The sequence below is a fragment of the Diaporthe batatas genome, assembly GCF_019321695.1.
Source record: "Diaporthe batatas strain CRI 302-4 chromosome Unknown Contig00006, whole genome shotgun sequence".
Lineage (NCBI taxonomy): Eukaryota > Fungi > Ascomycota > Sordariomycetes > Diaporthales > Diaporthaceae > Diaporthe > Diaporthe batatas.
The window spans coordinates 2,351,736-2,374,781 of record NW_025408553.1 but is presented as its reverse complement, the minus strand read 5'-3'; the positions used below and the strand labels follow the sequence as shown (position 1 = coordinate 2,374,781).

Here is a 23,046-nt window from a genome sequence, read left to right as displayed (position 1 = left end):
TGATCGCCGAAGTCCATGCTTTCATTTACGACAAGAAAACGTAGGATTCTCCATAGAGAAAGTGATTGATGCTTCAACTACAGCAACTCGGCCGTGTCAGGAGATATAGATATAATATTGTCTGTAGTCTCGCCGTATGACTCCTTCGCGGCAACTAGCCCGTGGGCTACTTCTATCCACGATTCTAGTCAACGCCGTCATCAAGACAGTGCCGCTTAGCCTTATCTGTGCGTTATAAGGCTAAGGCTATAAGTACCTATCGTATTATAACTATTGTTATTGGCATTGTATTCTTTTTAAGCGCTAAGTCTTGAGTGCTTACTACTGTATAAAGCCGCTATATATACCCTCAGATATAGAGAACGGAAATTCGTGCACCCTCAATCGGAAGGCGCGCACCCATCTGCTAACTAAGAAGTATAGAATACAAGATAACTTCTTCTTGAAGGGTCGGTTAGGGTGAAGGGGGCGAGCCCTAGAGTGCGAAGCATAGCGGAGGGCTGTGAGTAGGGTCGGTAGGTACGACCTGAGTCCTAGAGGACTAACCTGCCCTGTTTGTGGTCCCTTAATTGTGAAGAAGGCTTATTTGTTAAAGTCGTGAAGACTTTGAGGTTCTGTACTCTGATTGGCCGAATAATAGGGAGGGTGCGCGCCTTTCGATTGAGGGTGCGCGAATTTCCGTTCTCTAGATATATACAGAATAGAAGCGAAACCACACATTGTCTGTAGGTTTATTGATTTCATACCTAGGTAGTCAGGGCAACCAGCGTATCAAATTAAGTTAGTCACATAAGTCGTTTATAGGATTCACAAGTCCACGGAAGACTTCGGAAAATCAAGGCGGAATATTACTGAGATCAGGCCTTGACTTCGGGACGGACGTACCTGACACACAGTATTGGTCGCGGTGGCCCACCATACAACCCCGTCCCTGAAGAGGGTTTTCTGAAATTGCATTTCTTCTGCACATATAAGTGCCCTGCAATACCTTAAATTCGAGCTGTTGACTTGGAAGTGGATATCCCAACCTTACGAATAGGCAGAAAAAAGAGCAAAAGTCTCAATTTAGCTGAACAGAGGTAAGCTTATGAGTGGCTGAGAATCTTCTCCCTGTTCTTCGTTGACGTCTGGTCTCCAAGCTTGTCATCCGTCTTATTCTCGTCAGTCTTTTCCAGCACTTCCATGTCTGCTACCTCAACGGGCGTTCTAAAGATCGTCGTGTTCCGACCCGTGTCATTGTAATTAAAAGGTTCAAGCGAATTCAAGATAGTATGGATTGTAACCATCGGAACATCAAAACCTCCAGGCTCTGTTGCTGCCTTCTCTTCGACACTGAGACCCTCCATGGCTGTGACGGGGTGACTGGTTTCCGCCTTTCCACGACTCTCTCTGTTGACCATGTCTTGAAAGTGTTTTGATGCTAAGTCATGTAGGCCCTGGCGAGTGAGACCGCCAGAATTAGCCCTTTCCCCTTAGAAGCGGGGATAACTGTAATGTTCAAGTTTCGATTCGGTTGAGCGACATTTTGTTGGGTGGAGGGACTGCTCTAAGGATTTGGGGCCATATTTCGTGACAAGGACGGCGACTGAGCCTCAGGCCGTTTTGGTGGAGCGTTTTGTATAATTGGTGATGGTGGAGACCGCAGAATAATGTGAGACGAGGCCAACAGGATGAGTTTGTTGCAAGATTGGAATATATAGAATCGTGTTTATTGTCGGAGTGGGCTTTTCAAGTGGTCCCGTCCTAGGCAACCTTCAAGCTGTGGGTATTGCGGGTGTTGGTTGCCTGATTTATTTCCCCACCACCCAAAAGCACCTAGGTACCTAGGTACATATGTTCTTAAGTACCTAGGTAAAGTAATGAAGCTCTTCAACCTCCCAACGAGAAACAAAGCGTAACCTTCAACGCTGTATGAAGGCGTCACATACGTTTCAGATGTATGGGGATTAGAAACGAAACCACTCAGTTCCTCTGGTCATCACAGCGCTCAGTTACAATGGATACAGAACATGACATTTTGCTGGAGCAGATTCGACAATTTTGCCCTGAGCTGCCCGCGGCCACAGCCGGCCCAATCACACTTTGGGCTCCGAAGCAAGACCCGGACAGACCCAGCCTGCCCTACATACCGGGCTTCACGGTGCAGATCGAGCCTCATGAAGCACCTCCACCGTTTGGTGACGAGAATGACTACGGCCCCTGGCCCCGCAAGGCGCCTTCAGACCTCGAGACCACGACGCAGAGCGCCCTTGTTGTTTCACACCCGCCGCTGGAGGCGGATTCGACCACACCCACTGCCATCTCTACACCACAGTCACAGCAGGAACAAACCGCACAACTCGCTGTCTCTTCATACATTCGTGTCGGCTGTGGCCATGGCGCTCAGATAGTCCGTTGCACCGTTTCACCACCGGGCCGGGCGCCGTTACAGGCCGTTGCAAAGATCTTTGATGCACTTTACTACCGCTTCACGCATGATCTAGCCCGGATACCCCGCGACGTCACAGCTCGAGCAGATATGGACTATACCAGGGAGGTTGCTGCTTACAAGCGCCTCATGTCCTGCGGGGAGACCGGCAGAGGTGTCCCAGAGTTCTATGGATCGTGGACTTTCAAGCTGCCTATCACAATCCAAGGAGTTGCATATCAGAGGCCTGTGCGAGTGCTCCTGATTGAGCACATTGAAGGGCTGGATTTGCACGGCTCGCTCATCCACAATGACTACCTCGACTACAGCCGCCTGGATGCATTCCACCTGCCGGAGGACTACCGCCTCGAGGTACTGGCGCGACTCCTGGATATCCATGCGCGTTGTATGCACTGGGGCGTTAACCATGGGGATCTAGACAGCCGCCATGTCATGCTCGTTGCCGATACCCGCGCCAGACTCAGCAGCGGCAACAACGCTAGCATTCCTGTCCCACGCGTTGTGCTGGTTGATTTCAACGTGTCTACGGTTTATAGCTGTACCCTTATGGGGAAACACCGTCTTGAGAGCCTGGCCTACCCGGTGAACCCTATGGAACTCTTTTGGGATTGGTCTCTGGCTGTTGACTTTGAAGGATGGGCCCCTCGAGAGTGGCAAGAGTCTGAGAGATTCCAGCAGGAGTGGCTCCTGCGGAGATTTGGGGGCGAAGAGCAGAGTGCCTTATACGAACCTGTGACCAAGGAGCTGAAGTTTAGCAAATAATAGTCCTCATACTTCCAACGGATGAACATTCCAACTATATCACACTTTTTACTTGCCTCACCAGACCTGTTGCGGATCTTAGTTGCGCCCCTGCCACCAGAACCTGTTGGTTCCCAGGGTTTGTAATATCCTGTGCCGCACGAAATGCAATGAGCCCAATGGAGGGTGCAAGTTGCCTGCCCTGTGTTCACAATCTCTCGCGTGACTTCCGGGGAGTCTATCTCCAGAGGAAGGCCATCCACCCGGTCTATCATCCAGGCATGCAAAAATAGCCCTAGAGACAAGAGCAAATACAAGAACTTCTAGACCACTGCACCTGATTGATATTATTGCGCTTCTCAAATCACGTCTTCTCTTCAACGCAAACTCACCAAACAAATCACATGACATCACCCAAAACGTTCAACATACCTAGAGTGGGTCAAGACCAATCCCAACTTTGATCTCTGTCTTGAGTTCCAGTCAACTCTATGACTTTATCTTCAAGCTCTCCACAGCACTGACAGACCACGGGTTTCTCTCCAGGGGAATTAAGAACGAGCAACACCTCCGCCCTCCTCCGTCCTCCCTCCTCCCTCCTCCCTCTTCCACCTCCCTCTCCCATCTCCCTCTTCCTCTCCTATTCCCCCCTTTTACACCTAAACCTATTGAACTATACATAGTAAGGCCTTTACTATAGTCCAACACATTTAGTATAATAGGGTATAGTGGGCTTATTAATATATATTATACTAAATTGTTATATTGAGTGCAGTGAGCGGCAACCCTGCTTATGCCACGACCTTCGGGACAAGGCACATCGTGGTATGTGACTGGAGTTGTTTGATCATCTGTCACTTTGTTGCCATGCCCTGCTGGACCCTCAACGCGCCTCCCTGCAAGGTTGGAGACCTTTTTCGAAGTTCAGAGTATTCCGGTGCTCACGTGGGCACCACTGGGACAGGCTTAGCGTTTCCAGACTCCATTGGTTCTAAGCTGTTCCGAACCGCACTACTTGGCTTCCTTAATAAGGAAGACTGTGATACAACCACCCCCCCTTAGGTGTAAATCACACTCTCGCGGTTAAAGGGATCTGATCAAGATTTTATGTCCTCACACATAATTATCATCACAGTGGCTGGTCGGAAGTATACCGACTGGGGCGTTGAGTGTTGCCAGGAGCTTGGACGTGGAAAAGTATTATTGTCATATTTGGCAAAAGGGGCTAAAGACACAGTTATTGTGTTCAAGGTAGACTAACCTCGTATCGACGGCAGCGGGGTTGTAAGACGAGGATTATGTCAGATTCTGAATTCAGCTGCGAGTACATTTCAGATCTACCACCAAGGACACCTTATTGCAATCCCCTTCCCCTTCCCCTTCCAAGAATACGATCACTACTGTGAAACAGAAAAAGAAAACAATGATCGACTTCACCCTCTCCAAAGAGCAGCACCAGCTCCGCGCCGGCGCGGCCGCCTTCGCGGAGGCACACCTCCGGCCCGCGCGCGAGGCCTACTCGCAGCACGCAACCCAAGAGGCCCGGTTCCGCGCGACCCGGCCCGCCTACGAGGCCGCGGTGCAGGCGGGCCTGATAAAGGGCCAGGTACCCGCGGCACTGGGCGGGTCCGCGCAGGGCCTCGTCGACGCGGCGATCCTGGTGGAGGAGTTCTTCGCCGTCGAGCCGTCAGCGGCGCTGACGATCCTCGGCACGGGGCTGGGGCTGACGCCGTTTATCATCGCCGCGAGCGAGGAGCAGCGGGCGCGGCTGCTCCCGCCGTTCCTGAGCGGCGAGGGGGCGCCGCTCGCGAGCTTCGTGCACTCTGAGCCCGGCGGGACGGCGAACTGGCTCGAGAGGGGGGCCAAGGGGCTGGGCACGACGGCGAGGCGGGAGGGGGGTGCGTGGGTTGTGAGCGGGGAGAAGATGTGGACTACCAACAGCGGCGGGTGGGACGGCAAGGGCGCGGACCTGCAGTGTGTTGTCTGCCGGCACTCGGACTCGGAGGACGGCGGCCCCCCGGACCCGGCCCGGGATCCCGCGGGGGACATCCTCATCCTGCTGGTGACGCCCGACGTGATCGCCGCCAACGAGCCCGGGGCGTACGAGGTGCTCGGCGAGCAGGAGCTGGCCGGCTTCCCCTCGGCGTCGGGCCCCCACAGCCGCTTCACGAACCTCCGCGTGCCGGGCGCGAACCTGCTCTGCCCGCCGGGCAAGGGCGCCCAGGTCGTCGAGCAGACCTTTGGCTCGTCGGCTGCGCTGGTGGGCGCGATGGGCGTGGGGATCATGCGGGCGGCCTTCGACGCGGCGCTCAAGTTCGCCGGGGAGGACACGCGCGGGGGCAGCGCGCCGGTCCTGGGGCGGCAGAGCGTCGCGGACCTGCTGATCGACATCAAGATACGGGCCGAGGCGGGCCGGCTGCTGACGTGGAAGGCGCTGCATGCCATCGAGAACGGGCCTGGGGGCTGGAAGGCCAGGCTCGAGCTGGCCCTCGAGGCCAAGATCTACTCGTCCGAGGCCGCGGTGCAGAGTGTTGTGGACGCCATGAAGGCCGTTGGGATGTAAGTCATGTGCTTCCAACCTCACCCTGTCGGAAGAAGAATACGCGTGCTCATTTGGTCATTCTGAAGAACATCTTATGCGAAGACGCAGCCCTTCTCCAGGCTGCTCAACGACGCCATGGTCCTGCCCATATTCGATGGCGGGAATGTCGGCGTCAGAAGGCGGCAGATTGAGAAGATCTTCCAGGACGCCGGATACCAGCCGTGGGAGGCTACATATGGGTCATGATATTGATAATTCAGCTTAGTCTTGTGCTGTCAGTATTGTTAATAACCGACATATGGAAGGATACCAAGGTAACAGGGGAGGGAACGCTCGTGTTTTGTTTTCACCAGATACAAAAACGAAATGAGCTAGCAATATTGGTAACTTGAAATCTGAGCGACTGTCTGCAAAACCAACTTCGCAATGCCCAGTTGTGAAACCTATGATAATCCTCAACGCCTTCACCCCCAGAGCCTCCTCATTTCACCTTCTTCGGGTGCCTGTTCGGTGTCTCCCCAGCCCCGCGCTTCAGCCCATCCGACACGATGCCAACAATCTCGCTCACAGGGTTCCGGTGGCCACATGTCAGCGCCTCAAGTCCCTTGGACACGGAGGCGACAATGTCCCCTGCCATGCCGACGCCTCGCCTCGGGCCGTGCGCGCGATGTGGCTCTGCGGCGCTGAGGGTAGGTAGGCAGGTCAGCATTAGCCCTATGAACTGCCAGTGGTCAGAGGGGGTGGGTGGATGGGAGAAGGCTTACGGGTCCATAATAACGTTTGAGTGTGATTCGAGGACGGAAGATCAATGTAGCGCTTTAAAGTGGCACTTGGTGCATAACTTGAACTTAAGAAGACCACAAAAAGCCTGCAGTCGGTGGGGGTAAGAGTGCGAAGTTAAATAATATTGATGCCCTCTCGACAGTCTCAATACGTGCCAGCGCACAACTATTATATCCCCAGAAGATCACATTCTGCACTCGATGAAAGATGACGTACGCCGACGCCAGCTCAACATCGAATAGCCAGCCCGATCAGGCAATTTTCACAGGATTGACGTGTTACCAGCGCCTCGTCCCGTGCGCCGGATCCCTGCGCTGGAGCCGCATGATTTGTTTTACCTTGGGATGCCTGTGAGGCGGAACCGCATGTGAATGGCGGGCTGCCGACGAGTTGGGATGAGGCACGCACGTGTGCGAGCAGAGCATTGGGGAATGTAACGCAACCGGGCACCTTCGCTGGCCACCGTGCCTAGGCGAATTTGTCCAAATGACGATGTGGTCCTTTTCAATGTTCCCTTGTGGTGGCATTCGACCACCCTCTTTTGGCGCAGTCGTGTTTTGAAGATGGAATCGACGTTGTCGTAGTAGAGGATATACCTAAGTACTTTTGGCCGATATAGCTGGTAGAATCGCATACCTGGGTACACCCGCGGTGGCTTTCATGCCCTGAGGTGATGGGATTCTCAAGGATCATTTTAACAGACTATTATGTTAAATTATCTAGACTAGTCTCGCTCTAGACAGGATGACAGTTGATCGAGCCGAAGGAAATGCTAATATGTGACCCGGACCAGAACGCCTCGCAAAAAAGCCTTCGCTCCAAAGATTACTCGGACTTGTCATCCTTCTTGTCGTCCTTCTTGCCTTCCTTCTTTTCTCCCTTCTTGTCTTCACCTCCCCCCTCCTTGCTACCCTCCTCCTCACCATCGCTGCCCTCATCATTCTTGCTCTCGTCCTTGCCCTCATCCTCGTCACCCCCTTCAGACTTCTCCTCCCCCTTGGACTCCTTAGCATCCTTACCCTCACCCTTGCCCTTCGCAGGCTTACCCCCCTTACCCTTCTTGACGGGCTTCCCCTCCGCAGCCTCCTTCGCATCAGCATCAGCACTCTCCTTCTCCTCCTCAAGCCTCCGGATCTCCTCCTCGGCAGCCGCCCTCCTGTCCTCGGCCGCCTTCTTCCGCCTGTTCTTCTCGAGCTCGACGGCCTCCATCTCCTCGAGCCTCTTCATCTCGAGGTGGTCGGGCCCCTCCTTGTGGAACCTCTCGCGCAGGCCCGACAGCCGCGGCGCCTCGGCGCCGACCTTCTCCCTGCCGACGAGGCTGATGAAGAGCGACGCGCCGACGATGGCGGTCAGCACGAAGCGGTACGTGTTGTACCAGGTGGGCGCCCACCCGCGCGTCGTGGCGCGCGCGTCGGCAAAGTACATGAAGGTGAAGGCGGCGAACTGGGAGGTCAGGGCGTACTGCACCGGCATGACCATGGTCGGCCAGGCGAGGACGGGCGCCAGCACGCCCAGGCCGTAGCGGAAGGTCGTGCGGGCCTTGTCGGGGTGCTTCTCTGCGTACTCGAGGCCCTGGGGGGGATTTGTTAGCGCTTCGGCCCATGATGTTGGAAGGATGCGTGGTCTGGCCCGGTCCTTACCCAGTGGATGGCGCCCAGGAAGGAGATGATGACTGCCCCGTAGCCCACCTGGACTGGCTCGAGCAGGTGCAGGTAGTGGCTCGCGCTCTCGTGGCTCATCAGGAAGTGGTTTAGGAACTGGGACTGGGACGGCCACTCCGTGTTCAGGACCCAGGCGAGGTAGGTTGTGCCCAGAGATGTTCCGAGGTAAGGCAGTGTGCCGGCGAGGCCCAGCTTGAGCGAGATCGAAGGCACTTCTTCGAGTTTGAACGTGTCGACCAGCCGGTTCTATGAGTTCAGAGTGTTAGCAGGATGCCAATTCCCTTTCAACCCCATTGTTTCAACGACTGACCAGGTCCTTCTTCACGCCCTCGGTGGTGTTGGGGTCGCTGGGCCTGGTCTGTGGCCCCTCGTAGGATGCTCGGGTGCTCGAGTCCTCGGTGACCTGTTCCGGGTGGGACTCGAGCTTCTTCCGAGCCACCTCCTTCTCGAGCTTCGTGTCCCGTGTGTTGTCATTGGCGTAACCCGCCCGCTGCACCAATGGGCCAAGCTGTCCCGGCCGCCTCGCCGCGGGGGGCTGGGCTCGGCGCGGTGTCCCGGAGGTGTGTTTTCGTGTCTGGGAGGTCGAGAATGGTGCAATTGAGGCTGTCGCCCTGGGGAGGCCCCTTGCTGGGACCCCTAGGAGTGGTCTCGTGCTTCGAAGCATTCTGGGATTGGTGCAGGTTTCGTGGGCACGGCCAAGGATTGGTCTCGGGATATCGTAGTCGTTCTTATTATTGAGAGAGAGCAAGCGAAGGCGTGCTCGAGAATTGGACACTGGCAGTCCCAGAACTGGAAGCTGGGAGAAGTAAGGACTATAACCTCTCGGGGGTGCCGAGAAATATCCTGGCAACCGCACCGTTACCCAGAATTCACATCATATTCTGGAAACCAGATACCTGGACCAAGATCGCCCGCTCCCGGGACCTGAAGCTATCTACCGCAGCGTTACACAGCCTTGACGTCACTGAGCCGCGGCAGAGCTCCCAGCTCCAGCTACCAAGATCCAGCCCCAACCCTTGCGTCATCCCCCTAATCTCAGGCGGTAGCCCCCTGTCGCGCATCTAGGTCCAGGCTCTTGGGGCTTGGCCGATTAGCCGATCTTGCCCATTTCGGCGGCAATTGGCGATGGCCTCACTCACCTATTTACCATTGACTGCAGAACACGCCTACAAGGTCCACAGGCAATAGAAACAAGAACAAATCCGAAAAATGCTTTTGTTGATCCTAACTCCGTTCATGACATAAACCTTTGGACTCCATATTTGCCAATAAAATTTACAGGAACCCTTCCTATTAAAATGGGAGACCAGATATTCGCACCGCCAAAATGGAGGGTACACCCCTAGTACCTAGGTGGGCAGCTTAGAGATCAAAGTACTCAGGTCAGCACCGAACTAGTTGTCTTATGGGCGAATCCTATAGGATATTATCCCAAAGAAGGTTTTCCTAGAGGAGGTTATTCCATAGGGGTTGTCCTAGGAGGTTGTCCTAGGAGGTTGTCCTAGGAGGTTGTCCTAGGAGGTTGTCCTGTAGGAGGCTGTCCTGTAGGAGGCTGTCCTATAGGAGTTTATTCCTTGGGGCTTAGGTGTACCCTCCATTTTTGCGGGTGCGAATATCCGATCTCTAAAATGGCCAGCATAAAGCTCGGGTTGCAGGGTCGGAAACATCGTGCCTAGACACTCAGGTCCTGGAGCGCCGTCTCGCCCGGATCCAGCCTCACCAGCGTCAAAGTATCGCCCCACAGCCTCTTCTGCTTCTCCTCGTCCTGCACCTCGGCACCGGGCTTCCGCCTCTTCCCGCCGTCGAGGTAGGCGGCCTTGGGGCGCTCGCCCAGCTCCCTGGTGTCGAAGGTGGCGCGCAGCAGGTGCTCGCCGGACTTGAGGGGCGTGCGCAGGGGCGAGTTGGGCGCGACGGCAGACGTCAGCTTGGAGAGCGTCACCACCACCTTGGTCACGGTCTTGGAGGGCATCTTGGCCCCGTTCGAGATGTTGGTGACCATGGCGCCGGGCTCCATGGCCAGCACGGAGATCTTGGAGAGCTCCGGGTCCACCGAGAGGCGCCGCTGGAGCTCGAACCTGTTTGTTGCTTTTGCGTGAGCTCATTTGTTGCAGGCAGGCGCCGGGGGATGTCGACGGAAGTGAGAGAGACTCACATGAACATCACCAGACACGCCTTGCTGGCCCCGTATCTCCTCAGCCCGGCCTTCTGCCCGTCATCCGGGTACTCAACGCCCTTGGACAGGGCCTCGGTATCGCGGTACTGCACCTTGTACTCGGGCAGGCCGAGGTGCTTGGTCACGGCGTTCCGCCTGTCGTACGGGTTGTGCGACCAGCTGGAGACCATGACCACGCGGCCGTGCTCGCTGTCCATCGACCGCAGGAGGAGCAGCACCAGGAGGAAGTTGGCCAGGTAGTTGATGCCCCACACCATCTCGTGGCCGTCCTCGGTGAAGCGCCGGGGCTTGGAGGCCTCGGGCGCGACGTCCAGGTAGCCCGCGACGAGGACCAGGGCGCGGATGGGCCCGAGGGAGCCGTTCGCCACGCGGGCGTTGATGTCGGCCGCGAAGGCGCGGATCTTGGCCAGGCTGCCCAGGTCGAGGGCCGCCGTCTCGTACTCGTGGCCGGGGCACCTCGGCTGCACCTTGGCCTTGACGAAGGCGTCCAGGTCCCGCGCCGCGGCGTCGTCGCGGTCCAGGTAGATGCCACGATGGGCCTTGGCGTAGGGGGTTCTGCTGAGGGCGGTGATGTAGCCCCTGCCCAGGCCGCCGTTGGCGCCTGTGACGAGGATGGTGCCCTTGCAGGGCGGTGGTGATGAAGCTGTCTTTGGCTCTGTTTTTTCTGCCATTGTAATTGTTTCTCTGGGTTGTGAATTTGTTGCGAGGGTGTGAGTGTCACAGACACAATGCACGTTGGTGGTTGAAGAAGCGGCCCCTGGCAGCACTAAATGACGGGCTTCTTGTTGGAGATTATTAGGCAATCACAAGTCGGTCTCGTCTACTCCTCGGCTCGTTCTGGGATCCGAATACGACTCCATCTCGAGTTCGTGTCATGATGCTGCGCCTTGTGCTCGGCAGGCTCAGTACTTGTGCTGGCTTGACAGAGATGGACACTTTATTCATCCGAACTGTGGTCCCCATTAAAATGCATCTGGCAATAATGAGCGAATGAAAAAGGTTACGAACGTGTAAGGAAATTTAGTGAAGAGGGTACCGGAGTCTGCCTAGGGTCCCCTGGCCTCGGATGTTATTTTCTTGGGAAGAGTCCGGGCGAACCTAAACTTGGGTGGTGGTTGTTGAAGATAGCCTCACGGCAAGCCTCTTTTATGCTCAAGAGGATCAAAAGCAGTATACTGCCGTGAATTGATCCTGTGGCGGTCGTGTAAAGCAAAGTCGACAGGTCAGCTGCACAGAATATATGAGATGCACTTTGGGGCCGTCAACACAAACCACTACAGCCAGAGTGCATGAGACAACGTAGAGGCAATGACATTGCAGAAATCTGAGCGACTTTATATGTCAAGGGTCAGCAGGAGTTTATCATTTAAGCTTATGCATCTGCGGCAATCGCCTGTGGTATGTCAAGTCAAGCTTTCTGGGGCCCTTCATGAGGGAAGGGATGCATTTTTGCTCCATATTTCCTCGATCGAAAAAGAAAAGGGTAAGGGTTGTCTCGCCCCACACCTGCCCGACACAGCTGCACAGGTGGGGGGAGGGGGTAGAAAGTGGGGGAGAGGACACGGAAGATGGGTCGATGGCCCAAGCTCCTGACGCGTCGGGCGAGTGACGTCGAGGAAGGACCAAAAGCCCCCCTTGTCACCTGCAGCTCCTGGCAGCAACTCACGACCAGTCTGCCAGTCCCTGCCCCACCCAGTAGTGCGGTCCTGGCAGTGTTGGCCCCAACCCGGCCTGGAGCTCCTCCTTGTTCCTAGTGTGCCACAACTCGAGCCGCGAGGATCTGCTGCGAATCGTCATCTGCGCCACAGCCTGCTTCCACCCCCCCTCCATTTTATGGCTGACGTCGAACCGGGTTCTGCCTCTGCCATCCATTGTCCTGTCCCAATTCCCACTCCTACCCGTCCTCCCTGGTTCGGCCCAATACTGCCAGCATCCAAGTTCCCCAGTATTGCTGCTTGCTGCATTCTCTTCCAGCCTGTCCTGTGCCAAACTAACTGCTTTGCCGGTTGCATGATCCCTCCACTTGCTGCTTCTTATTTTTTTGCCCTTCCTTGATTCCGCATCGGCTTCGCCACGGCCAACACAGCCTTTGTTTACTTTCCGCCCTACGCAGCAGCCACTCGTCTCCGTCTCTATTCATTGAGTACGTGCGCACCCTCTCTTCACTGCCCCTCTCTCCGGGTGGCTCGGTGATTCTGTCTAGGAGCCTGACGCCGTGAAGCTGTGGTTGGGCAATACGACGGCGGTTCCTTCGTCCTTGGTAGAAGCTAGGCTAATAGTCCGTCTGGCGCCAGCAGCAACTTAGCGACTTGCCCTCCCTTCCTTTTTGAATGACGACGTGACGAGATACCCTAACCAGCTTCATCCGACCTCACCGTCCCTGTCACCCGACACGTCTCTTAACCACCGCTGCTGTTCTCACTGCCGTGCCTCCTCCGCCTCCTCGAGTCTGCCTGCCTCGTGTCCAAGTAATCGATGACCTGTGCGACGTAACTTACAAGTTCCATCGTACCCCGGCCTGGGTAACCGGCCACACAACTGCCCATCATGCTTGAGGGACTCGTTGCCGGTCTGCTCAACCGCTTCTTGGGCATGTACGTCAAGAACTTCGACCCAACACAGCTAAAAGTCGGCATCTGGTCTGGAGACGTCAAGCTGCGGGACCTCGAGCTTCGCAAGGAGGCCCTCGACCAGCTCAACCTCCCCATAAACGTCGTCGAGGGCCACCTCAGCGAGCTGACCTTGATCATCCCCTGGTCCAACCTCCGCGGCGCCCCGGTGCGCATCCTTATCGAGAATGTCTTCCTGCTGGCAAGCCCAAAAGAGGAGGCCCAATATGACGAGGACGAGGAGGACCGCCGCAAGCAGAGGATCAAGATGGAGAAGCTGGATTCTGCCGAGCTCTTGAAGGAGCGGTCACAAGAGGGCCTGACACAGGAAGAGCAAAAGAAGAGCCAGAGCTTCACAGACAGCCTGGTCACCAAGATCGTCGACAACTTGCAGGTCACGGTCAAGAACATCCACGTGCGATACGAAGACTCGATATCGGCCCCAGGGCACCCCTTTGCCCTGGGTGTCACGCTTGAGGAATTCAGTGCTGTCAGCACCGACGGCAACTGGAAGCCAACCTTCATCCAGGACTCCTCCAAGACCACCCACAAGCTAGCCACCCTCGGCGCCCTGTCGGTGTACTGGAATACCGATACTAAGCTCTACGGCTCCGGCCGGGAGGCCAGCTCCTCCGATGAGCCACCAATGGAGCATTCCGAGATGATCAAGACCTTCAAGGCAATGATTGGCACGACTGACAAGAATGTCGGGGTCAACCACCAGTTCATCCTGAAGCCTGTTAGTGGGCAAGCCAAGATCGAACTAGACAAGTCAGGCGATGTGCACATCCCAAAATACAAGGCGAACCTGCTCTTCGACGAGATCGGTGTCGTTCTTGATGACGACCAATACCGAGACTCATTGATGATGGTGGACCTTTTCCACTACTTCATCCGTCACCAGGAATACAAGAAGTACCAGCCCAAGGGTGTCAGACCCAAGGAAGACCCACGTGCCTGGCTCAAGTTCGCCGGTGACGCGGTCCTTAGCAAGATCCACGAGCGCAACCGACGATGGTCATGGGAATACTTCAAGGAGCGCCGGGACGACCGGATACGATACATCGAGCTTTTCAAGAAGAAGAAGCAGAGTCAGCAGCTCTCGCAGCAAGAGAATGACGATCTGAACAAGCTCGAGTGGAAGCTCGACTACGAGGATCTCCGTTTCTGGAGATCTCTGGCTCGCAACCAGCTTAAGAAGGAGAATGCCGCGGCCCTGAAGAATCAGCCACCCAAGCAAGAACAACCACAAGGCTGGGTCGACTGGATCTGGGGGTCGAAGCCCCAGGAACAGACAACGTCCGACGACGAAAACACACAGATGACAGAGGAGCAGAGGCAGGAGCTGTACGAGGCCATCGACTGGGACGAGAAAGCGGCGCTGGCCGATGCAGTTGACACGCCAAGAGACAGCGTAAAGTTCCAGGTCGAGACTTCGCTCAGCACTGGAAGTTTCACGCTGCGCCAAAGCCCACATAAGAACCCCAAGGATCTCCTGAGCCTGCATTTCGATGTCTTCAAGGCTAAGGCCCTCGCTCGTCCGGATTCCTTCCTCACTGAAGTTAGCCTGGGCGGTCTACGGGTCAACGATGGCACCACACCCGACAGCCTGTACCCGGAGATTGTGCGAGTCAAAGATGCACCGGACCGCAAGAAGCAAAAGCGCCTCTCGATCGCCGAGCTGGAGAAGTCGAGCGAGGAAGCCTTCTTCCATCTGGAGCTAGAGCAGAATCCCCTGGACGGCCAGGGCGATTTCGCCGTCAAGGCCAAACTGAAGCCCCTCGAGGTCGTGTGGAATCCAAATATCGTTGTTGGTGTTGTTGGGTTTTTCCGTCCACCAGAACGTCACATGGAATCAATCACCGCCCTCATGGAGAGTGCAGGAGCAACGGTCGAAGAGCTGAGACAGCAAACGAGGGCAGGTCTCGAGTTTGCCTTGGAGGAGCACAAGACTATCAATGCTATGCTCGACCTGCAAGCGCCTCTGATCATTGTACCGCAGAGCATCACTACAAAAAACTCGACGTGCATGATTCTGGATGCCGGTCATATCAGTGTCAACTCCGAACTGGTTGACAGAGAGACGTTGAAGGATGTACAATCCAAACACAACTCGGCATACACCGACGAGGACCACAAGCGTCTCGAGTCATTGATGTACGACAAGTTCATCGTCAAGCTCACGTCCACTCAATTGCTCATCGGCCCGTCCATCGCAGAGGCCAAGTCCCAGCTGTCTACTAAGGGAGAGAGCTCCACAATGCATGTTGTCGAGCAGATCAACATCGACTTCCTTGTTCAGCTGTCCATCTTGCCCAAAGCTCCGAACCTGGCCAAGCTTCGAGTTTCCGGACATCTCCCCCTTCTGCATGTGACAGCATCTGATACCAAATACAAGAGTCTGATGAAGTTGATCGACGTAGCGCTACCCAAGTTTGGCAATGATTCCGAGCCAGAGCCGCAGCAGCCTAACCGTCCACGTCTCCAGAGCAATGTCTCGAGGCGTTCGAGTCGATCTCAACCACGCAGTCCCAAAGTTTCACGGAGACGGTCTTCTCAACTTCTCCCCTTCACCGCGACCAAGGACCAGGCGATTGTCCTCGACGACATTGACGAAGACGAAGAGACCTTTGAAGATGCGACGGACGATCAACCAAGCGTGCAGCTAAAGTTGAAACAAAAGACTTTCGAGCTCAAGTTCACTGTGGACGAATTGCGCGGCTCTCTGTACAAGAGTGACCCCGACGGGAAGAATCCTGATGCCCTCCTCGTTGAGCTTGTGGCCCAGAATTTCGAGGTCAACTACTACATGAGGCCATTTGACATGGTTGCAGATGTGTCTTTGGGCTCAGTCACAGTCGATGATTTTGTGGAGCAGCCACCAGCAGAGTTCAAGTCAATTGTCTCGTCGGGTGATGTCGAAGACAAAAAGGAACACCGGGCGTTGGTTAAGGTCAATGTCGTCCGAGTGAAGCGGGAGTCGCCAGAGTTCATGTCGGTCTACGAAGGGGTGGAGACGAACGTGAATGTTGCGATCGCGACCATCAACCTCGTCGTGACGCGTAAGACGCTACTGACCCTGCTCGACTTCATCCTTGTCACTTTCAGTAATCCTGGAAATAACAATCAACAGCAACAGAAAGCCATCACAGATGACGGGTCGGAAGTGGACATCGCCGTCGAGCCGCCAGAACCAGCCCAACAAGCCGCTGCTGCCGCCATCCGAGTAAGGGTCGATCTGAAGAGGATTCAGCTCGTTCTCAATAACGATGGAATACGGCTGGCCACGCTTTCTTTCAACCATGCTGAGGTTGGCGTCTTCCTTCTAGGTACTACGATGCGGGTTAACACCAAGTTGGGCGACCTCAGTCTAGTCGACGACGTAAACCTTGGCGTTTCTGCAGACTCACCCATCCGAAAGCTCATCACAATCCAGGGAGATGACCTTGCCGACTTTAGGTACGAGACCTTCGATTCGAAGAACGAGAAATCATACCCCGGATACGACTCGTCTATATACCTGCGTGCTGGCTCCGTCAAGGTCAATTTCCTCGAAGAGCCTTTCCGCAAGATTGTGGAGTTCATGGTCAAATTCGGCAAGATGCAAGCCATATATAATGCTGCTCGTCAGGCTGCTGCAAACCAGGCACAACAGCTGCAGCAGAGTACCAGCCGCATCAAGCTTGACGTGATCATCAAGACGCCCATTGTAATCTTCCCCGCCGCCGTGACGCCTGGGCGTGCCAACCGAGACCTCATCACCGCATATCTGGGAGAGATTTACGCACAGAATCAGTTCGCCCCGCTCGATGACTCGGCAGACTCTGAAATCGCAAACAAGATGTCAGCTGGCATCCGCAACGTTAGGCTCACCAGCTTGTTCCATTACGACGATGACAAATCCGAGGAGCTGGAGTTAATCGACAACGTTGACATGGGCTTCAGCATCATCTATGCTGAGCACAAGAACGGTCAAAAGCGTCCCGAGCTTGAGATTGATGGTAGTTTGTCTCAAGTCAACCTTAAGATCACTCAATATCAGATGAAGGCATTGCTTGCGATTTCGAAATCGGTGCCTGCGGCATTTTCTGGTGACGCAGATGTTCAAGCCGAGCAAGCCGAGCAAGACGTTGACTCGGGCACCTTGCAACGAGCCCGGACGCTGCCGAGGTCAGAGGACAACAGTCAAGATGACACTGTTGACATGAAGCCCGAGCTCGGGACCCACGGCGATACGTGGACTAAGCTCGATCTTGTCTTCAAGGTGCCTACTGTCGGTTTGGAGCTCATCAATGCCCCTGAGGGCCGACCGGTTGGCAACCTGGAGTCGGCCAGCTTGGGCAAGTTCAGTCTGGATGATAGTAAGCTTAAAACCCGGATGCAAGCCAACGGTAGCCTGGAGGCAGAGTTCGTCATCCAGAGTTTCACCATCCACGACTCTCGTCCCAGGGAGACCAACAAGTTCCGTCGCATCATGACGAGCGGGAACAAGAGTGTGCAGCAGTTTATGGCGAGCGTGACGATATCTGGCGGCAAGGAGCGCAATCTCATTGCCATGGCCGCGATAGACTCACCGAGAATCATTTTCGCCCTCGACTATCTCTTCGCACTCCAAAGCTTTATCATGACCGGTCTTCAGGTCGACGAGCCTAGCCCCATAGACGAGGTGGAGATGGAGACACCGGACGAGAGTGATGCGGATAGCATGCAAGTTAGCATTGCTCGTCGCGAGTCCAGCATCCAGTCGCCAAGACCCTCGGTCAGCACGAGGTCGCCGTCCAAGACGGAACAGAAGGACCAAGAGGATTCTAAGATGAGCATTGCCTTCCGCGTTAACATCGTCGATGCGCAGGTTATCCTTATCGCAAACCCTCTCAGCGCAAGTAGCGAGGCGATTGTCTTGGGCACTAAGCAGGTGCTACTGTCGCAGCAGCACGCGCTGACCTTCCAGGTCTCAGAAGTGGGCATGTTTTTGTGTCGCATGGACCGGTTTGAGGACTCGAGACTGAGGATTCTCGACGACTTCTCCATCCAAATGTCCATGGATAGTTCGAAACCAGACTTGACGAACCTCCACATCGATATCGAGCCGCTGATTCTGCGTCTCTCGCTCAGAGACATTCTGATTGCCCTCCAGATTATTAGCAAGGCGTCCGAACTCTCGGGAGACGACAAGACTCAGGAAAAACCTAGCGCCGGTGATAAAAAGGCAAAAGAGCTTCGCCAGGCAGGGATGAAACAGCGAACAGCCAGTGGCAGGGGGGCCACAACTGCCGCCCAGAAGTCGAAGTCTGGCAAGCCCGCCACAGCCGTAAGCGGACATTCGACTGCTCCTAGTAACAAAGGCAAGGGTCAGCCTCACGACGTGGTCAAGAAACCACGAAGACGGGAGGAGCTCACGGCTACTATCGATGGCATTCGTGTGGTGCTGATTGGGGACTTACATGAACTTCCGATCTTGGATCTCAGCATCAAGAACTTCACTGCGACGGCCGAGGACTGGTCGTCTAGTTTGAAGGCTGAAGTGCCGATAGAGATGTACGTTAATGTGTACAACTTCTCGAAGTCTGCCTGGGAGCCACTACTTGAGCCATGGTCAGTCGGCCTCGGTGTTGCGAGAGAGCAAGACACAGGGCTGCTCTCTGTTGATGTGACGTCAAAGAAGACGTTTGACATCACGGTCACTACCAATACCATCGCCCTGGCCTCGAAATCGTTTGCCTTCCTGACTCAGGACGAAGATGTCCTCGGCAAACCCAGGGGCACGGAGTCGCCATACCGGATTCGGAACTACACTGGCTTCGAGGTCGTTGTCCGCAGCAAGAACCCCACGAGCGAAGAGGACATCAGCGTGCGCCTCGAGGATGGCAAAGACGCCCCGTGGAGCTTCGAACACTGGGAGAAGATGCGTGAGAATATGCTGACCGACAGCATGGCGAGCACGGCTGTCGCGGTCCAGCTCGAGGGCAGTGGCTTTGACGTGCTCAAGAATATCCGCCTGAATCGCGAGGGCGAGTTCCTCTACTCGCTCAAGCCAAAGAGGGACAACGTCTCACACCGTCTCATGGTTGACGTGAAGCTGGGCTCTGACAACGTCAAATATGTCACGCTCCGCAGCCCCTTGATCGTGGAGAATGCTACTCAGATCCCGGTCGAGTTGGGTGTATTCGATGCTCAGGAAGGCGACCTGCTCAAGATCGAGAAAATCGCACCTGGCGAGGCACGTCCAGCTCCAGTCGGCGCCGTGTACATGAAGAGCTTGCTTGTCCGACCTGATAGCGGCTTCGGATATGCCTGGTCCAGTGAGTCCTTGTGGTGGAGGGATCTCTTGAAGAGGCCGACCCGAACCATGGTCTGCAAGGGCGAACATGGCGAGCCGTTCTACTTCCAGATGAACGCGACATTTGACCGCTCTAATCCCACTACCAAGTAAGTGCAGCCAGCCACTGAACAAATTCGGTCAACGAGGACTAACATTCTGCGCAGGAACTACCCCAACATGAAGCTCAAGCTTTCCGCCCCGGTGACGCTTGAGAACCTTCTGCCGTACGACTTCAAGTACCGAATCTACGATAAGAACACCAAGAAGGACTGGTCGAACTTCCTGCGAAAGGGAGGAGTCAGCCCGGTTCATGTGACGGAGCTCTCACGCCTCCTGTTGCTCAGTGTAGATATGCAGGACACGGTGTTCAAGCCAAGCGAATTCGCCATCATCAACTCCGGCAGCTCTGAGGATTTCAAGAAAGAGCACACGCTCAAGTGTCAGGACGACCAGGGCCTCCAGCTCAACCTGAAGTTGCATTATCACCGCATCCCAGACAGCGGCGGTGCGTTCAAGGTGACGGTCTACTGCCCATATGTCATCCTGAACAAGACAGGCCTGGACATCCAAATTCGCCACAAGGGCTTCTTGCAACAAGCGAAAGCGGCGGCCGGCCAACCCGGACTACTCGTTGATGTTACTGAAGGCGAGCGCAAGGTTTCCCCACTTATGTTCTCGTATGGTAGTGACGACCATCGCAACCGAGCCATGCTCAAGGTCGGCAACTCGGAATGGAGCAAGCCTCAGAGTTTCGACGCCATCGGAAGTGCCGCGGACGTCGTGCTGCCGTCCTCGAACCGCAGCTCCGAAATCCATGTCGGCATCATTGTGGAGTCAGGCGAGGGCAAATACAAGATGACCAAGGTTGTCACCCTGGCGCCGAGATTTATCGTCCAGAATAAGATCGGAGAAGAGATCAACATCAGGGAGCCAAGTTCATCCGATCTCATGACCATTAAGGCTGGTCAGCTGAGACCCCTACATTTCCTCAAGAAGGGCTCCGTCAAGCAGTTATGCCTCTGCCATCCTGGCGTTGACAATCAGTGGACGTCGCCCTTCAATATCTCGGACCTCGGCACCGCCCACATCAAGATCGCCAAAGCGGGTCAACGCCAACGACTGATCCGCGTGGAGATCCTGATGGAGGACGCCACCATCTTCCTCAAAATGAGCTTGGAGACTAAGCAGTGGCCGTTTTCGATGCGCAACGAGAGTGATACCGAGTTCACGTTCTACCAAGCCAACCCCAACATTGACGAAGATGGAGTCGAGGACCGCTCGGGTTGGCGACCTATCCGTTACCGACTACCACCTCGAAGCATCATGCCTTATGCTTGGGACTTCCCAGCAGCGAAGCACCGGGAGGTCGTCATCTCCGCCTTCAATAAAGAGAGGCATGTCAAACTGGCGGAGATTGGTAATCTCGTCCCAATGAGGTTCAACACGAGCGCCGGCGGTCAGAAGATTATTGATATCAATGTGGCTGCCGACGGACCGACCCAGACGCTGATCCTGTCAAACTTCAAGCAATCCAAGAGTCTCTACCGCCAGAAGTCTATGTCCGGCTCCACTGGAAACCTTAGCACGGCGGGCTTCGAGGCCAAGGATCAGGACACCGGCACCAAGTTCCGGGCCCAGCTCAAGCTCGCTGGCATTGGCGTTTCGCTGATCAACTCTCAGCTGAGGGAACTTGCTTACGTCACGTTCCGAGACCTAACGCTTCGGTACAGTGAATCGCCGCTCTTGCAGACTGTCAGTCTAGCAATCAAGTGGATCCAGATTGACAACCAACTTTACGGTGGTATCTTCCCGATGATTCTGTACCCCAGTGTGGTGCCCAAGCGGGCACAGGAGACTGATGCTCACCCGTCCCTGCATGCCATGGTGACCAGGGTCAAGGATGACTCGTACGGAGTTCTGTACATCAAGTACGCGACAATACTTCTTCAGCAGATGACTGTTGATCTGGACGAGGACTTCATATTCGCCATGCTGGACTTCTCCAAGGTGCCCGGTGCTACCTGGACCGAAGCCGAGGAGGGCGGCAAGCTCTGCGACGACAACCTTGACATCCCAGAGCCTAGTCAACAGCAGACAGGCCAAGACATCTACTTCGAGCTGCTCAACATCCAGCCCATGCAAATCGACCTGTCCTTTGTGCGGACTGAGCGTATCAACGCAGAAGACAAAACCTCGTCCCGCAACCCGCTCATGTTCTTCTTCAACATCATGACGATGGCAATGGGCAATGTCAACGATGCTCCACTTCGTATGAACGCGCTGATGTTGGACAATGTGCGCGTATCCACTCCGATCTTGATTCAGAACATATCCAACCACTACGCTCAAGAAGCCATCTACCAGGTACACAAAGTCCTCGGTTCAGCAGACTTCCTCGGCAACCCCGTCGGTCTGTTCAACAACATCAGCTCCGGTATTGCAGACGTCTTCTACGAGCCCTACCAAGGACTTATCATGTCCGATAGGCCTGAAGACCTCGGCTTGGGCGTTGCCCGCGGTGCAGCCTCGTTCCTAAAGAAGTCCGTCTTCGGTGTGACAGATTCGTTCTCCAAGTTCACCGGTGCTATGAGCAAGGGCCTTGCCGCAGCCACACTGGACAAGCAGTTCCAGGACCGGCGGCGGATCACGCGTTCGAGGAACAAGCCCAAGCACGCCCTGTACGGCTTCACGACTGGTGCTAACAGCTTCATCACGTCGGTGGCATCAGGCGTGGGCGGTGTCGTCCGCAAGCCCCTCGAGGGCGCCGAGTCAGAAGGCGCGGTCGGCTTCTTCAAGGGCGTGGGCAAGGGCGTGCTCGGCCTGGGGACGAAGCCGCTCATCGGCGTGCTGGACGCGGCGTCCAACGCGGCCGAGGGCATCCGCAACACGACGACGGTGTTTGACGGCTCGGAGCTGGACCGCGTGCGCCTGACGCGCTTCATCCCGACGGACGGGATCGTGCGGCCCTTCAACCAGCGCGAGGCGCTGGGCCAGTTCTGGCTGAAGCAGGTGGACAACGGCAAGTACTTTGACGAGAACTACATCGCGCACCTGGAGCTCCCCCGCGAGGACATGGTGGTCATGATCACGTACGCGCGGATCCTGCTGATCAGGAGCCGGCGGCTGGCGACGGAGTGGGACGTCCCGCTCAAGGACGTGCAGACCATCGCCAAGGAGCGCACGGGGCTCAGCCTCACGCTCCGGGGGGGCACGAACGGGCCGTTCATCCCGATCGGGGAGGAGAGCGGGCGGACGTTTGTGTACCGCATGGTCGGGGTGGCGGTGGAGGAGTTTAATCGCCGTTTTAGGGGGATGGAGTGATTTGATTTCCTCTTTTTTTGCCCTTGCTGCCGTGGGGGGGTTGCGTTGGTGGGCGGGTGTTGGTGAATTGTATGGACGAAAGGACAGAGCAGGGCGGACGAGATGAGAAGAGCGGAACAGAACGAGGATAAAGATAAGAACGGTGGGGGGGAGATATACATGATGGACCGACCGGAGAGATGAGATGCGGTGGTGATCAGATCGCGGCGTACATGATGAAGGGGTGGGGTGGGGTGGATACTCATAGCAACGGTGCACAGGTGTTTGCGTCCCGTCCCCTCTTCTCTCCGGCCCTTGTTGTTGTGGGATGGGATCCTTGGATCGTCGGGCTGGCTGGCTTGGCGGCATTGTTATCAGGTAGCTATAACTAAACAACAGACGATGCATCTAGTAGTCTTTTGCTCACTGGGTCGATCCCTCTTGCTTGGTCTTCCGTGGTCGCGCTGCGGTGCGGTGCGGTCTGTGG

General features: G+C 55.6%; 5 protein-coding genes across 5 annotated transcripts; 3 read left to right on the top strand and 2 right to left on the bottom strand.

The window, feature by feature from the left end:
* Window positions 1–1,996: 1,996 nt before the first annotated feature.
* Window positions 1,997–3,190, top strand: KVR01_006364 (uncharacterized protein; the record flags this gene model as incomplete). The annotated part of the gene is made up of 1 exon (XM_044789114.1): window positions 1,997–3,190. One exon carries the CDS (start codon window positions 1,997–1,999, stop codon window positions 3,188–3,190), a length of 1,194 nt encoding a protein of 397 aa, XP_044645167.1.
* A 1,335-nt stretch (window positions 3,191–4,525) lies between these two features.
* KVR01_005942 (uncharacterized protein) lies at window positions 4,526–6,122 on the top strand. The gene is made up of 2 exons (XM_044784353.1): window positions 4,526–5,728; window positions 5,798–6,122. Exons 1-2 carry the CDS (start codon window positions 4,593–4,595, stop codon window positions 5,955–5,957), a joined length of 1,296 nt encoding a protein of 431 aa, XP_044644745.1. The 5' UTR covers window positions 4,526–4,592; the 3' UTR covers window positions 5,958–6,122.
* A 1,061-nt stretch (window positions 6,123–7,183) lies between these two features.
* On the bottom strand, window positions 7,184–9,084 carry KVR01_006400 (uncharacterized protein). The gene is made up of 3 exons (XM_044788393.1): window positions 8,466–9,084; window positions 8,135–8,401; window positions 7,184–8,066 (listed from the first exon to the last, which is right to left on the bottom strand). Exons 1-3 carry the CDS (start codon window positions 8,817–8,819, stop codon window positions 7,320–7,322), a joined length of 1,368 nt encoding a protein of 455 aa, XP_044645203.1. The 5' UTR covers window positions 8,820–9,084; the 3' UTR covers window positions 7,184–7,319.
* A 125-nt stretch (window positions 9,085–9,209) lies between these two features.
* On the bottom strand, window positions 9,210–11,722 carry KVR01_005896 (uncharacterized protein). Its single transcript, XM_044793925.1, has 3 exons — window positions 10,308–11,722; window positions 9,295–10,230; window positions 9,210–9,236 (listed from the first exon to the last, which is right to left on the bottom strand). Exons 1-2 carry the CDS (start codon window positions 10,997–10,999, stop codon window positions 9,828–9,830), a joined length of 1,095 nt encoding a protein of 364 aa, XP_044644699.1. The 5' UTR covers window positions 11,000–11,722; the 3' UTR covers window positions 9,210–9,236; window positions 9,295–9,827.
* Window positions 11,723–12,215: 493 nt separating this feature from the next.
* On the top strand, window positions 12,216–22,974 carry KVR01_006290 (membrane morphogenesis protein VPS13). The gene is made up of 3 exons (XM_044789612.1): window positions 12,216–12,471; window positions 12,626–19,366; window positions 19,424–22,974. Exons 2-3 carry the CDS (start codon window positions 12,876–12,878, stop codon window positions 22,578–22,580), a joined length of 9,648 nt encoding a protein of 3,215 aa, XP_044645093.1. The 5' UTR covers window positions 12,216–12,471; window positions 12,626–12,875; the 3' UTR covers window positions 22,581–22,974.
* The last annotated feature ends 72 nt before the right edge of the window (window positions 22,975–23,046 follow it).